Source organism: Biomphalaria glabrata, chromosome 5 (assembly GCF_947242115.1).
Source record: "Biomphalaria glabrata chromosome 5, xgBioGlab47.1, whole genome shotgun sequence".
Taxonomy (NCBI): Eukaryota; Metazoa; Mollusca; class Gastropoda; family Planorbidae; genus Biomphalaria; species Biomphalaria glabrata.
In genome coordinates this window covers 42,966,031-42,982,334 of record NC_074715.1, presented here as the reverse complement: position 1 = coordinate 42,982,334, position 16,304 = coordinate 42,966,031, and the positions used below count along the sequence as shown (strand labels likewise).

The following is a 16,304-nucleotide window of genomic DNA, read 5'->3' as shown; positions in this document are numbered from 1 at the left end:
CACAGGAGAATCTCGGCACTCTGGGAAGTAGCCTCATGTACTTTAAAGTACTATATGACGTCGCATTATTTAAATTTTTAGACTAGTCATGATCTATTAAACTATAGATCTAGATAAACTAGATAAATACTTCCTAGCACCGACAACTTTTACCTTGGATGTCAGCTAAAAGTAAAAGAATAAAAAAAAGAGCTCTACAAATTTCCTCTTTACACATGATTATGATGAGGACTAAATGCAAGGAAACAAAATGTGATGAACAATCTCTACTGAAGGTTCGCCAGGGTCTGTATAAAGGACAAAAGTCACAGAACTTGCTACAACTATCGCTGTTCATGAAATTCCTTGCAGAATGTTTGTTTGTCCAAAATGGCCACATTTTTGGCCCATCACAACACACCTGGTCCTACCTGAATTGTTTTTACCTTTCATTCTTCTAATCCCTCCCTCTTTCTCTTTCTCTCCTTTTCTTTCTCTCTCGCTTTCTCTCTGTCTCTCTCTCTCTTTCTCTCTTTCTCTCTCTCTCTTCGTGTGTGTGCATATCTATCATCCAAAGTGAGCAGTACAATCAAACCTGAACGCTACTGACTACTTGTTCTAAATGTCGGTTGGATGGTATCGATGACTAGGTCGTCGTGTTGCGAGCACGTCCTAATCAGTTGAGGTCAATGATTTCAAACTGCACGACAAATGATTGCCACTTGTAGCTTCTATTGATCTAGAATCTATTTCCTAATCACATCCACTTGGTGTCAATACGAACTAAACACACGCGCTGGCTACATGTACTTGTAGAATTAGATCTACCTGTCATTATTTGAGCAGCATCGATCTCCCTTTCTTCATTAAAAAAAACCTTGTTTAATATACGTTGATGTGTAGATCTAAATTAATAATGCATTACGGAACTTTGAATGAAGAAGAAAAGCAATATTACAAAGTTTTTTTTTTATATAAACTCAGAGTCGGCCCCGAAGGGTCCACTTAAGGGTAATTAGTTTGGTAAGAAATGCAGGGAAAATGTAGATATCAATATTACCAGAACGTATATCAGAAGCTATAAACTACAAACTATCAACAATCACAATCCTACATCAATCCACACAAAGTTCACGTGTGTAGCAAAAGTGCTTTCAGCGTGATTGTAATGCTTGGACGAATGACAGCGTGGCACCTCAGGGTTTGCAGATATATTTATTTCGATATTGTCAGGATGACATTGTTATTGTTCCTAATTATTCATCTAACTGATTGTTATTGAAGAAACGGTTCAGTGTGATCTTGGCCTGATGATTGTATATTACAGAATCACACTTCATTTTCACCGTGTATAGATTTCATTGCTTTCATTTTTTGCTTATCCTGTATAACTCTTTACGTGTAAGAATGAATGGGTCAGGGGCCCGGTACCCAAGTGAGTGTATGCTGAATGAATATTGTTAAACGCATCTGTTCAGCCAGAACCTGACAATCTGGTACATGTCATCTTTTACCGCCCTCAATATGGCGGTCTTTTCGCGGTTAGTAGCGGTATATTGTAGGAATACAAAGGAATGCCTGGGTGCTAGCTAGTGTGTATTGTGTCACAATATGTCTGAACATAACTGACCCGGTGGGGCCGCCTACAAGTTTGTACATTAACGTCAATTTTTAAAATCTTGCTTTCTTTTCATGGCGTGTGTCATTTCCCTTGGTCATGTTAGACTGCGTGACTGCTTTGACTAGTATACAAATGTTCACACATATTAACTCACGATAATTAAAGTTCATATTTGACCTTTTTATTAATATGAATTAATTTTCTGAAGGACGTTTGTTAGAGTTAGGGTTAAAACATGGATAAATACTCCGTTCTTATCGATTAATCAGACGAGAAATCGGATAGACCGCGACCTACTTACCTACCTTTATCACACGTAGGTGAGTACATAAACATACGTCTGCCACGTCTGCTGGGAGGTACTCCCTTCCCAGAATGCTGAGAATTTCCTGTGGAGGGAAAGGGCAGAAAGTTGTAGCAGATGGGGAACAGGTTCAACTATTTTTGTCATCTGACGTCATTGTTGGTTGTCTACCTTGTAAACAGCAGACACAAGGAAGCTTTATCACTGAATTCATTCAAAAGAATCTTTTTGTTTCTCATACAGCGGCCATTGGGATATTAGAAAGTAAAATGTAAGTTGAATCACTTTGTCGTTTTGAGTTCTTTTCTACAATGTGTATGCTGTATGTGTCTGTACAGTCAATATTAATTAATTCTTTATTCTCTTACTTTTTAGATAGAGTCAAAATGTAATTTAATAGTTTGAGAATCAAAAAGTTAAAATAATTTTTCTGATCCAACTTTCACAGCTCACTATCTTACAACTCACTTTTACAACTGCCTGTCTCACACACACACAAAACTCTCTCTCTCTCTCTCTCTCTCTTTCACACAAAACTCTCTCTCCCTCTCACAAAACTCTCTCTCTCTCTCTCTCTCACAGTAACACACAAAACTGTTTCTCTCTCTCTTTCTCTCTCTCTCTCACAGTAACACACAAAACTGTTTCTCTCTCTCTCTTTCTCTTTCTCTCTCACAGTAACACACACAACTGTTTCTCTCTCTCTCACACTCACACATAAAACTGTCTCTCTCCCACACACACATACACACACGACTCAAAATTCACTAAGTATGTAAATTTGTGGCAGACACCTAAAAACACACTAATACAATTCTGACACCTAGAGATGTTTATGTACATAACATTCAAATGTTTATTTACTTAAACATGAATCATTAAATGTATTTAAAGTATCATATAAAACAGAAATAATAAATATTGAATGCTACAAAGAAGTAACTTCCATTTTATGACTTTAATTACGACATCCTCCCAGACTTCTTAGTAATCGTGTACATAACTAAGAGTATATGCATATAGTTAGGTACCACAACATCAACAGTTTTCTGTTCTTGAAAAAGGTGCTAAATCAATCTTCGTTTATAGACATAAACTCAGAAAGTGTAACTTATAATACCAATACAGGTAAAACCGTCATAATATCATATCTTCACTGGCTCTAAAGATAATATATAATGCACATACTGTTTAGTCTCATTCTAATTTATTAGCCATAGCTTCCAAAATATCACATACAAGAATTACAAAAACAAAATGAAAGTTGACCTACCCGCCAAAAGTGAAAAGAAACACAACTCACAAGGGTTAGAAACATCTAGCGTCATAATGAAGACCAACAAACAACAACAGCCAACACTATGGCTATGTCTGTATGTTTGTAATCATTTCAGCTGTTCCTTGTCCAGATCCATCATCAGCTAGAGGATCACTGGATCACATCACGGCGATGCCGGGGAAGGAGTACACGAGTGGACCCTCCCTGCATCGGGCCAAATTTTGATTGGAAACTTCTAGTTTAACACTTCTCTGCCAATAGATACCCCAAGTAGAATTAAGTAGAATTGTATGTTCAAGTATGTACATTCCCAGACAGTTTATTAAAAAATACACACACCAGTAACCCCAGTTTTGTGTCATTAACAGAGTTATGTTGTTTTGTTTTGTTATTTAAACTCATTATTTTGGTCATACAACTTGGCTGTCAATATGAGTCACAACGGTAGTCTGGACTGTATGACGTCAATATGAGTCGGAAGTCATTAGTCTGGATTGACGTGACTGTATGACGTCAATATGAGTCGCAAGGCATTAGTCTGGATTGACGTGACTGTTTGACGTCAATATGAGTCGCAAGGCATTAGTCTGGATTGACGTGACTGTTTGACGTCAATATGAGTCGCAAGGCATTAGTCTGGATTGACGTGACTGTTTGACATCAATATGAGTCACAAGTCATTAGTCTGGATTGACACGATGCAATACACGCTGCTGTTCAGTATGCCGCCGAGGTTTTATGCGGTAAAGTGAGAGCCAGAGACGTTAACAAAAGACGTGTGTGAGTGTGACGTTTTGATTTCACCTTGCATGACATTAGGGTGCGGGAGTTAAAGACGTCTTACTAAAGAGTGTGTTTAGGATGGCAAGAGCAGGAAATAAATGTGCAACGTAAATTAAGGCTGTATGAGTTACCTTGTAAATTCCCGGATGAGGACTTGACTGAAAAGTGACAGCAGAAGACACCAAAGTCTCGCTGGTTCATGAATGAATGTGACCGAATGACGTGAGTTTCTGACGTGCCTGTAAGACGTAATGGCGCTATGAGGTTTTAGCAGGAACACGTGTGAGTTTTGATAGATAAGAATGATCGTTTATGTCACAAATAGATGGCGAGCGTCCATGACGTGACAACGTGGCTTTTATCTATGGAATGTGAGGGTATAGACTCATAGCTACCTGATGTGCTATTGACCATTAATTTTTTTTTGTTAGAAAAACGTTTTCCATGTTTCGGATGCTCCTTCAAAGTTGAAGATAATCTACTTCCTAGTCCAAACCTCCCGCAGCACCACGGCGGGTGGAACCTGGGACCATCGAGACGTCCGAACGGTAGCCCAGCGCGCATACCTCAGGACCAGGTAGCCATCGTTGATATAACTGTCAAATATGGCGATTTGCAACGTGCCACGTGTATCGCCTATACGTCATGTACCAGAACTTGCATCCGGGTATTTTCTCATTGGATTGTAACCAACCCTAACCCTAACCCCAACAACAGAGATCTATGTGCTACAATAACAAGGTTTGGTAAATGGAAGCTAAGTTCTGCAAGTTAACACAAACTCACCTACACCGATAGACATCCTATAAAACAAATAAAATGGACGTTAGCAAGAAAAGTAGCCTCAGTCTCTTGTTTATCCCCGTCAGGGCCAGCCTTAAGTTATTGGCGGCCCTAGGCGAGGTGAATACTCTGGTCCCAAATGAACAAGGAAAAATGTAAAAGCTAGGACGCAATGAGTTACAAACCCTCAGCAACTAAGTTCAATTCCTAGAGCGCCGCTAGCACAGGTGTGCTTCATGGACAATTCGTGACCAGCAGACTAGAAATAACGTTTAGACCAATCGGCCGCTGCCTAGTTTGCCTATGCCTAAGGCCGGCTCTGTCCAGATGACAGTTACGAGCTTAGCAACACGTTAAACGTTAGTCACGGCTACTGCCCCCACCTGATTATTTTTAGAGGAGGGGGATCTCTGCATGAACGTTTGAGTACCACTTGTATAATGATTCTATTGATCAAATTAATAATGATCAGAAGGTACATTGCATTACACGCCTATTCCTAGAGTCATCCGTGATTTCTACATACTTTTGTGTAACTTGTCTGCTCTTTTGACCATTCGTATTCAGATACGTTTGGCTTAAGAAAAAGTGCATACACATTTTTAAGCAGTAATAGGATTCGAACCCACGTCATAAAAAAAAAAGTACATAATCCAATGCTTCAAATTGCTCGGCCTTCAGTTCCAATATAAAAAAACAAACAATTATTTGGTGCTGGTCACCTTCAGTCGTTATAACAGAAATATTATGAGTTAGTCATAACAGCAATGTTATAAATTAGTTATAACAGAAATGTTATGACGTAGTTATAACATGTTATGACTTGTGTTATGGCAGATGTTGCTCTGGTGTTTGTGTGTGAGGCGCGTGCAAGTGCAGGAGGTAACCCTACACATGCATGCCACAACATATGGCGTTCATTTGAACTTTGACATTCTGACACTCTTAGCAGCAAAATAAAAATAATTATATAACAACTAGTCGACCGGCGGCCTAGCATGCGCCGCTTTTTAGCAGGGCCGGCCTTAGGCCAGTGCAACCTATGCGTCCGCAGTGTGCCACGCACTTTCATAAGACCCGTGATAATTCTAGGTGTATAAATTATTAAATTAAGCCATTTTAGAACTTATAACAGATTTCCCGTGGCCTCCTGATTTACCAAGAATTCCTGGAAATCTCCTGAAATTTCAAAATATACGAAAAAGTCCTGGAAATATCAGGAAATTATTAAAATATTTTGAAAACAAATCTCCTGAAATATGTATTCAAAAATTGTCATTTTGGGGTGTTATTTAATATGGAAAACGCCTATCCTAAGCGCGATAAAAAAAACGGCATTATGCCATGAAGAGAATTATATTGTTATGACTTTGCCATGCGCACCGCCATCCAAGATAGTGCAGAAAGAAGGTGCGCACTATGTGACTAAACAAGTCGGATGTTGACATTAGGAGACAAACGATTTCCGCCCAAGGAGAGAGCCAATATGGAGATGCTGTGCTCAAGGCAGATGTCCTTTGTGTTTGTCATGTCTCTATGTAAATAAACGTCTATGTCCTCGTTGAGTTGCCTCACTTAAGTTATTACAATATGTATAGAAATAATACTGGCAATGTCTTGGATTCCAAAGATGAAGGATGAGTACAGAGTTTCACATGACTACCCAAACCCAGTATATATGCAGAGTATAGTTTACAAAATATGTATGTGAATGTATGGGTCTATTTAAATACCATCAACATTGTACAGGCCCCTTATTGACACAATTGTCTACCCCTGTAGCATTTAGTTTTTTATTTTTCTTCACAGTACCATTCAGGAGAAAGACAGGCTTCTGTGTCCACCTATATTACCAGCCTGGTCCTGTTGGTGGGTGTGTTTGGTGGACTGGTCATCGTAGTTACGGTCATCCTAGTCTGTACCTATTGTCAGGGCAAAAGAAAACCAGATCGAAGGTAAGTCCGAAATACATTTACTAGATGTACTGAGCCGGGCGTTACAGTGGGGAATGGAGACATACACAACCCAGAATTATCTCGTCTGCTTACAAATAAACATTTTCCTTTGACAATTGGAAATTTATTATGCAACTAGTTACAGTTAGTTGACTCTTAATTGTCACCAGCGATATACATCTTTTTTAAAATTGATGCAAAGTTACATTTAATTAGCATTAGTTTTATACTTATAGGTTTTTAAAGAATCAATTGAATGACTTATTGACAAGCTGTTCATTTACTTTAATTGAGTGTAATTCAGTTGTAAAAAAATAATAAATCAGCGGCTTCATTCTATATAAGACTTCAAAAAAAAAAAAAAATAAGATTTAGTAATTCAGAAAATTCCATAAATCCAATAAGCATATTAAGAATGACTTCATTAATTCTAGTCACAATAACACAATACGATGAATATATTTGTTAAGTCAAACCGAAAGTACATTATAGAAATGAATCAACATTTCTTCCTCTTCACTATATTGCATCCTCTCATATATACGATTCATAAGCCTAAGAGTCAACGCGAACCTTCTCGCCCTAGACCTAGACCTAGACCTGGAATGAGAATTTCCGACTTTTCGATTCATATGATCTCACTCTATTGTGCATGACCTATGACGTCACATACAGGGTATTTTCACGCTCCCCCCTGTTTCTCTACCGACAAGCTTTGTTATATTCCTTATTGTCTTTGTATTTAGATAGCTTGGTATTTTTTAACTTTTCATTTAAGCATTTTATTATAACATTTGAAACTGAACTCACTTTGAGTTGTATAAATGACTTACTACCGTTTTTTATATTCATACTGTAAGGATTGAAGCTTCTTTTATAAAAAATTCTTATCGTTTTGAAGAGCAAAAATAATCTGTACAAACTGAATGAACTTTAAAAACTGCCATAACAGTCCCATTTACATGGCGTATTCAATACCGTTGGGGCACCACACATGATTTACTGACCATCTCTCTCTCCATTCCTCTTTGTATTTTGACAGGATTAGGGTCTCTCTCTTTGACAAACATGTCCATTTCTTCATCTTGTTTTCATCTTTGTCTGCCTCTTCTTTTTTCCCTGGAAGTGTTCCCTGTATGAAGGTCTTTGCGAGCACTAAGGGTGTTGTGATATCATGTGATATCATGTTCGTATCTTGTGGTGCCATGTTCGTATCTTATCTTATCTTATGAAATATAGACGTTACTTCAAAAAAAAAGGAAATGATTACGTCCGAAGGGTGTTCCTATGTCAATCTAGTCATGCATGTTAATCGATTACTAAAATTCTGCCAAGTCATAGGTTTTCCTGGCTGACCCAGGCAACCCATTCCATGCTCTAATAGCACAGGGTAAGAAGGAGCAGTTGTACAAATGTTTCCTAGCATATGGAACATGGAATATGCCTTTATCTTTGACACTTTCTTGGTATTTTTTATTTTTTTTTATTTGAAGATTATGGTTTAATGTTATATCTATAATTGCTACTTTACTTTTAAGTCATCTATCCTGAAAGGTTTCTAAATTTAGAGATTGTACTAAATGTGTATCTTGTGAAACCACGCGTGAATCTTGTGATACTATGTTTGTATCTTGTGATACTATGTTTGTATCTTGTGATACTATGTTTGTATCTTGTGATGCCATGTTCGTACAGTATTCGCTAGCTGTCGTTATGAAATCTATTTACATTGATATGAATCATTGTTGTTCATTTATGTATTATGTACTGTCTTTTATTCTTCGTTGGTGTTTAGTTTATGCTATGTGTTACCTTTGTAATGGTTGGAAAATATTCTATAGCATTATTTCCCTGGAACTAGGTGTTGTCTCTCTTGGATTCTTCCTTGTCTCTGTATCCTTGTGTTTCTTAACAAACGTAGGTCTTTGATTCTTTATCCCTGACTGTCTTGCACAATGCTGGACACTAGCCTGCCTCATACACCATCACCTTAGGGCCCAAACCCAATTAGCGTTCTCTACGAATCTGAACTTACCTCTTGTATTGACTCCTCCGCTGACCTCTGTGTGTATACATCCTAATGAATTGTGGGACATCAAATATTTAATACTTTATCCAGCTCCAAAGCCAACAAAGAACTTTTTTTCTTTCAAAGTCGCCTTTGTGATACAAAGTCATTATTCCTTGAGTCTCAAGACATCCCACGTGCCTCTACGCTGGGTATAATACTGTTGGCTAAAATAAGAAGTTTTAAATGATATTCGCTTTTTTTTTTTTTTTACTTTCTATTTGTATTTTCTTCCTTCTCAAGAGTCTGAGTAAAATAGAAGTCTTTCTCTCCACCAAGATGAGCATTTATAATTAATGAGGGCGAAACGGTGATTGGCGTCATTCCCTCCCCCTCCACCTTACGTTTCTCTCCTCCCCCCCCCCCAGCTTTGAAAGTATGGAGTCTGGGGTGGGGGAGTTTTTCTCTCCTCTTTTAAAAATAGACATATTAAAGTCTGGGATGAAGGCTGCCTGATGGTGTAGATAAAGGCTGCCTGATGGTGTCTGCATGATGGTGTAGATAAAGGCTGCGTGATGGTGTAGTTAAAGGCTGCATGATGGTGTAGATAAAGGCTGCGTGATGGTGTAGATAAAGGCTGCATGATGGTGTAGATAAAAGCTGCGTGATGGTGTAGATAAAGGCTGCGTGATGGTGTAGATAAAAATATTTTTTTTTTACATAACAGAATACCTCCATCGTTAAACTTCGAATATGATAAAATAATAATAATAATTATTATTTTTTTTTTTTAAATATTTGATTCAATAAAATTCAATTCGGATATCGAACCTGTGAAACAGTCAGCTGCTTGATTGCCTTGAAGTTCAAACGGTTAGCGGGGAAGACATGCTTCTGACATTATTTATTGGTATGTTTGTTTTATGGACATCTAGGTCTAACACTAGACCTAAAGTTCTGATTGAGAACTCTTAAAATCTAGTCTAGATCTAGAATTCAGATATAATCTCTATTAGATTTACATAAAAATATAAGCAACACTTATGAGTTATGAACCTCAATATGTTGAAGCAATTTAAATTGTTATCGCATAATTACTGTAATACTACTGACTACGCCATGTTGGCTCTAGACCTATAGCCTATAAAGATTTGTAAGTTTCTAACCAAATTCATATTTATTTATATTTTAATTTGAAAAATTATAAAGGTCAAACTAGACTTTTCCCCATGTGGCCAACAAGCTAGTAATTCTTTTCTCAGCGATACACATCAACTGTTACATTTCTAGGAAAATCGTTAGAGCAGTATTCGAGATCAGCTTCCAACCTCCGTAAAGGAAGGATTTGAACAGAGGAATTGTAAAAAAAAAAAAAAAGGAAAAATATTTCTCACAAACCATTCCTCACCCTCTCCCCACCCGAAAAAAAAAGTAATGTTATAAATCTACTCAGGTTAAGAATATTTTAGTTTGGTGATATAGATCCAGACTTCAAAGTATTGAAAGACAGTTCTCTAGACTAGAATACTGGATCTAGTTAGAGATATAGTACTGGTGGATCTAATTATGGATGTACTATTGATAGATCTAGTAAGAGATATAGTGTTGAAAATGTGTATCGATACACTGAAAGAGTACAAGTACCTTATTCACAAATCAATTCTAACAGACCAACTCATTTCTACATAAGATGGTGCCCTACTTGTTCATGAACATCTACTGATTTACTAAATAGGCCTACACAAGAACATTCGAGTCGAGAGCGGGAATACCCGCTGAAAGGTTCAAAGATGTGGCAATGACAAAAGTGGGTGAAAAAAACGGAATTATGTCGGACTTTCACTTTGTTTTATTTAACCAGCTCTGTCTTAGTGTCTTAGATTTAGCAACATAACACCAACACCCGATTTATCTCAGACACATTAGACACATATAGACACCAACGCCAACACATACCCTTTTTGAGACACACGAGACATACACATAAACATAAGTCTCTTATTTCAAATTATTAGTAAAGCAAAACCTGATGACTGATGGGAGACGATATCTTGGTATTTTTATTGACCGAGTTCTTAGTTTTAAATACCACGAAATGAACTTTAGATGAATGACTTTAACGACTGTTAACATATCTCGGATTTCTGTCATTGCTCAACGGGTTGTCTTATCTTGGCTTATGTGAACATTTTGTGGTTGTCCGCAAAAATTGTTTAACTAGTTTCACAAAATTATGAAATAATAGTAGCCTTAACTGAGTGTCCAAAAAACAGTACATGTATTCCGAAGAGCTTTGCCCATTTTTAAATGCCATTGTAAAATAAGACATGCTACTCATCAACTAATATAATTAGTTCTAACCCCACTCCCCCCAAATGAAACTATGAAAAGTGTAATATCATTCATGAATGTAACTAGAACCGACGCCTAAAGGGATGGGGATCAAAACCACAATGTCACGTGGCCACGCCTGGTTGGACGAAGGGTCATGCGTCTGCTGAGAGCCATCAAGTCCAAAGACCGGCAACCAACCTCTCTCGTCCCTTTTCTGATGCAACACTCGTGTAGATCATGTAACAAACATTTTGATAACTAAGAGTCATTGGAAAGTAAATATATTTTCTTAAGGCAAATGTCTTCAGGTCTTACCATTACGGAAGGCTGTATTTTCAATAACGTCTGGAATAATCTCCGAATATTCCGCCTAGCCAGATTTTTTAGAAAATCGCATTGAAAAAACAATAAAAAAAAATAAATACTTACAATTTTAAAGAGCCACATTAAAACTAAATGCAACGACAAAAGCACTTTTAAGCCATTTCGTTTTGCAATGCTTAAATCTTTCATTGAATATTGAATAGAACTGTGTTGTGGCATGTGTAGTGCTGTAGTTCAGCTATTTGTATTGTTTATAGATCTAGATCCATAGAGAAAATAAAAGTGAACATCGTACTGAGCAGGGATCCTCAACTGGTGAGCCCTTATGGACTTTGGGGGGTATTACAAATGTAGAAGGGTGAGTGGTTAAGCGCTTGGATTCTGAACCTGGGGTCCTGGGCTCGGTGAAGACTGTGATTTTGAATTACTTGATGTTTAGGGTGCCCCTGAGTCCACCCATCTCTAATGACTTAAGTTAGGGAAAGAAAAGGCGGTCTGTCGTTGTACTGGCCACATGACAACCTGCTCGTTATCCGTTGGCTAAAGAAACAGATTATCTTAACATCATCCGCATGATATGAAAGGGGAACTTTAACCTTACTAGAAGGGTGATGCATTATAATCTGACCACGAGCAAATGTAGTTGAACTATCAGAGCGAGAAGACAAAATACACTTAGATAGGTAACGAGACTCCATCTTTCCCTGGCGCCAGCTGCCACTTAAATACATTTGAATTAAAATATTATTGCCAAACGTATTGTTACCTGGAACATTCCATAAAGTTCCACCAAAACCTAAAAATGTAAAAAAAAAAAAGCACTTGAATCTATTGACTAATATTAGTGCATCATAGTAACATCAAATCCTTCTTCTGTCGCTAAAGTTGTTCTTATTTTCTTGTTTTGTTCAATACAAGAGAGCGTTGATGACGTAGGCAATAGATTATGTTGCCTTGGCAACATTCGGTTTATGTAGGTCGACTACTTGACGTGCTGGCGTTTATATATTTTATTTAAAAATTAATATTTGTTTTATTAATTTTGTGGATGATTCTTTGATGTCCAGCTCCGTTCTTTGATTTCATAATAAATGCATTTCAATCTTCAATAAGAACTTTGAACGCTACACCAAGGAAATAAATATATAAATTATGATCCACGAGACCTACTGAACTGTCCAGGCGGTAGACATACAGCTTTTCTTTGAGAGTCCAGAATACTAGGCTGGTACTTTCGGCAATCCGACATACTATCGTCGTAGGTAAGGTTTAAAACGAACTGCATTGTCTAGGCCAATGTTTCCCAAACTTTTTCCGTAATGGAACACTTCGCACAGTCTGAGTATTTAGCGGAACTCTTTGCTAATTTTTTTCAGAAAGATTATTCACGTGGTGTTAATTATTTCAGCGGAACACAGTTTGGGAAACACTGATCTATCCGAAACCCTACACCCCAAACTGTTCAAAGCGTAAATGTCACTTAAAACATGACCTTTGGCACTTCCGCAGATGTTTTTTTTTTTTGTTTGTTCTTTTTGTATTTAATTTTTTTTAAATGTATTTCACATCAACATATTTTATACACGGTAAGCATCTGTGGGCTGAAACAGTACCTACACAATTACAGAGATATATTTTAAATGAACACTTGTCAAGTCAAGTCAAGTTATCCTTTCAGACCTTGTGGTCCATTGGGCAGATAATGTAATGGTCATGTTTCTGTGGCCCACAGTTAACGAGGGTGTCATGTAGCCAGCACAACGACCAACCGCCTTTACTTTTCCCCAACTAATGTCGGGTACCCATTAGAGCTTGGTGGACTCAGAGGCACCCAAATATCCCGAAGTTAAAAATCCCAGTCATCAACAGGATTCGAACCCGGGACCTCGGTTCGCAAGGCAAGCGCTTTACCGCTCAGCCGCCTCGCCTCCAAATGAACACTTGTGCTTTGAAAATATTCACTAGTTCCATTGACATTTCTGTCGTATGCTCATCAAGATTAGTCCAGGCAAACTACATGCTATTCAACAAAACTGATATTTTTGTTACACAGCTTATATCAACTCAATCTGTCTTTCTTGTACACATATTGAATACGTTAGTTGTCCCACTTACCATTCTCGGATCAAGTTGAATTCAAATAAACCCAAATGATGTCATCAAGTGTTAGCTTTGAGAATTGAGTTCGGCACCAGGATATACAGAGTATTCATCCGTGCCGGATTTAACTAAGTGGAGGCACAGGACAGGATTTGTATGGAGCTTCAATATAAATGTAATTAATAACATTATTGATAATATTGAAAAATCTAAAACAATTTTAAAGTAATTTAGAGATAAATAGAGTTACTATTTCTATAATTTCCTTCCATTTGTCAACCACAGAATACCTAATTTAAATCATAGTTACTTGGTAAAGCCTTCTGATGGAACCTGGACTTAGTTCTCGAAAACGGCTTTAACGATTTTCGTAGAAATTAGATTATATCGTTTTGAGTTTAAGTCATTGATTATCACGCATGACTAGATTGACACAAGTAATTATCTACTTTTTTTTCAAGTAACGTCTGTAATATATAAGATAAGATAAGAAGAATAGTCAATAATCCTTTGAATTTAGGTCCATGTGAATACAAACGCAAAAAAAAACCATTGAACCTACAGACAATCGAGCATGCTGCCAAGGTGGCCAGTTCCCAATGATGGCGATGGACTAAATCCTATAGAAAGTCCAACACACGATTCAATTCAAAGGAATATGCCCTACTTGGCACATGGAGTGAAAGGTCAAGGACAGATGAAGATGTCTGACTACAAACCAAAACATGAGCTAACAGAGAGGAAGTTTTAACAATTGTATCAGGTGTGATGTTCGGATCTCGTTGTCCTACATTGCAGTGGTTCTCAAACTTTTTGTTTTTATACATATAGTCAAACTTTGCACAAGGACCCCTAAGTAAAAAAAAGGCTACATAAATGCATAGAATATAACTTAAAAGTGTAAAAAGAAACATTTTGTTGAAGGTGTGTTTAGTCAGTTTATAACTTTTGGTTTCAAATAAAATTGTTACAAATTAAAGACTTGATGTAAGTCCGGCTCAACGTAAGTAGCAGCCCGCCAATTTCAAGGAGGACACATTTCTAGTCGGTTTCTTTACTTTGTGATGAGGTCCCATGACGTCCACGACTCCATGTTGTAACCAAGAAGAAGACGTGAGAAAGCAGAAAGTCTTTCAAAATGACAATAAATGCAAGATAAAAATGATAGAGTTCTAACCAGAATGTGTGGTCTCCTTTGTTCAAACATTCACTTAAGTTCCTCGTTGGAGGATATTTCAATAAGCTGCTCATGCATTATCATGTATTTATCTGTGGGACCTAAGTTTTGACCACGCGTAAAAAGGGTTAAATATCCCGACGGGAATAACGAAAAGTGAAGAATGTCTTTAACTATTTCATTGAGGTCGTCATTGAATCATTTCATTTAAAAATATCAAGCAGACGTGAGGGGCGAGTGGATTTCAATTCAAATTATCCGATGGAATAAACTGGCTTTAGTGAAGACGCAATGTAGTTGTATGCAATTTTATCTTTCTGTGGACACACTATGATCGTCTTGCGGACCACTTGTGGTCCGCGGATCACAGTTCCAGAACCACTGCTATATTGAATGCTGCAACTAGAATTGATGAAGATGATTCTAAAGTATGTCAGTGAATAGTAGCTGGTGAAGTGGATAAAACCCTCGTTCCGATCGTTGCTCATGTCCAGATGTCCAGGTCATTCTATGAGAGTGATCCTAGGACCTAGAGATTGGATAGCGACAAAATGAATTCTTGTTAGTGACACTTGTTACACTGTCCAATCATCCATACCCTATTGGTGCAGTCTAAATAGATAACATGGTAAATGATAATACAACTCCACATTTAGAACTAGAAGAATACATTCGATCCTTGTTTATTCTTTTCTCTTTCTATAGTCCCACGTCAGACATTGTTCCGTTTGATTTAAATCTCATTCATTCAAAAGTTCATTCACAAGAGAACAAAAAAAAAAAAAAACTAAAACTACTTTAAAAAAAACTTTTTCACTTGCTCGCAGTTGTAGGATCGTAAGACAAAAAAAAAAAAAAAAAAAAAACATCGACTCGTGTGATTATTGACCCATCCCACGTCTTTTACCGTTTTCAAACTGCGGGATTCTTCCAGCAGTCCGCCCACATTAGCCATTTACTACAAAGTGATTTAGTGGGGAAAAAACATGTTACTAGTTTCTAAGGTAGATGTGTGAGACAGTCAACACACAGTAACGTAGTCCTAAGCAGATGTGTGAGACAGTCAACACACAGTAACGTAGTCCTAAGCAGATGTGTGAGACAGTCAACACACAGTAACGTAGTCCTAAGCAGATGTGTGAGACAGTCAACACACAGTAACGTAGTCCTAAGCAGATGTGTGAGACAGTCAACACACAGTAACGTAGTCCTAAGCAGATGTGTGAGACAGTCAACACACAGTAACGTAGTCCTAAGCAGATGTGTGAGACAGTCAACACACAGTAACGTAGTCCTAAGCAGATGTGTGACACAGTCAACACACAGTAACGTAGCCCTAAGCAGATGTGTGAGACAGACATACAGTTACGTAGTCCTAAGCAGATGTGTGAGACAGAGATACAGTTACGTAGTCTTTATTAGATGTGTGAGACATACATACAGTTACGTAGTCTTAAGTAGATGTGTGAGACAGTCAACACACAGTAACGTAGTCCTAAGTAGATGTGTGAGACAGTCAACACACAGTAACGTAGTCCTAAGTAGATGTGTGAGACAGTCCTCACAGAGTTACGTAGTCCAAAGTAGATGTGTGAGACACATACAGTTGCGTAGTCCTAAGTAGATGTGTGAGACAGACATACAGTTACGTAGTCCT

At 37.6% G+C, this 16,304-nt stretch overlaps 1 protein-coding gene across 1 annotated transcript in view; it reads left to right on the top strand.

Annotated features, from left to right (window-relative positions):
- The window catches only part of LOC106059560 (uncharacterized), a 92,631-nt gene that overhangs the window by 35,099 nt on the left and 41,228 nt on the right, over positions 1 to 16,304 (top strand). The window contains exon 3 of the mRNA XM_056028925.1: positions 6,559 to 6,704. Within this exon, the coding sequence (XP_055884900.1) occupies positions 6,559 to 6,704 (146 nt within the window). The remainder of the gene's footprint in view (positions 1 to 6,558; positions 6,705 to 16,304) is intronic.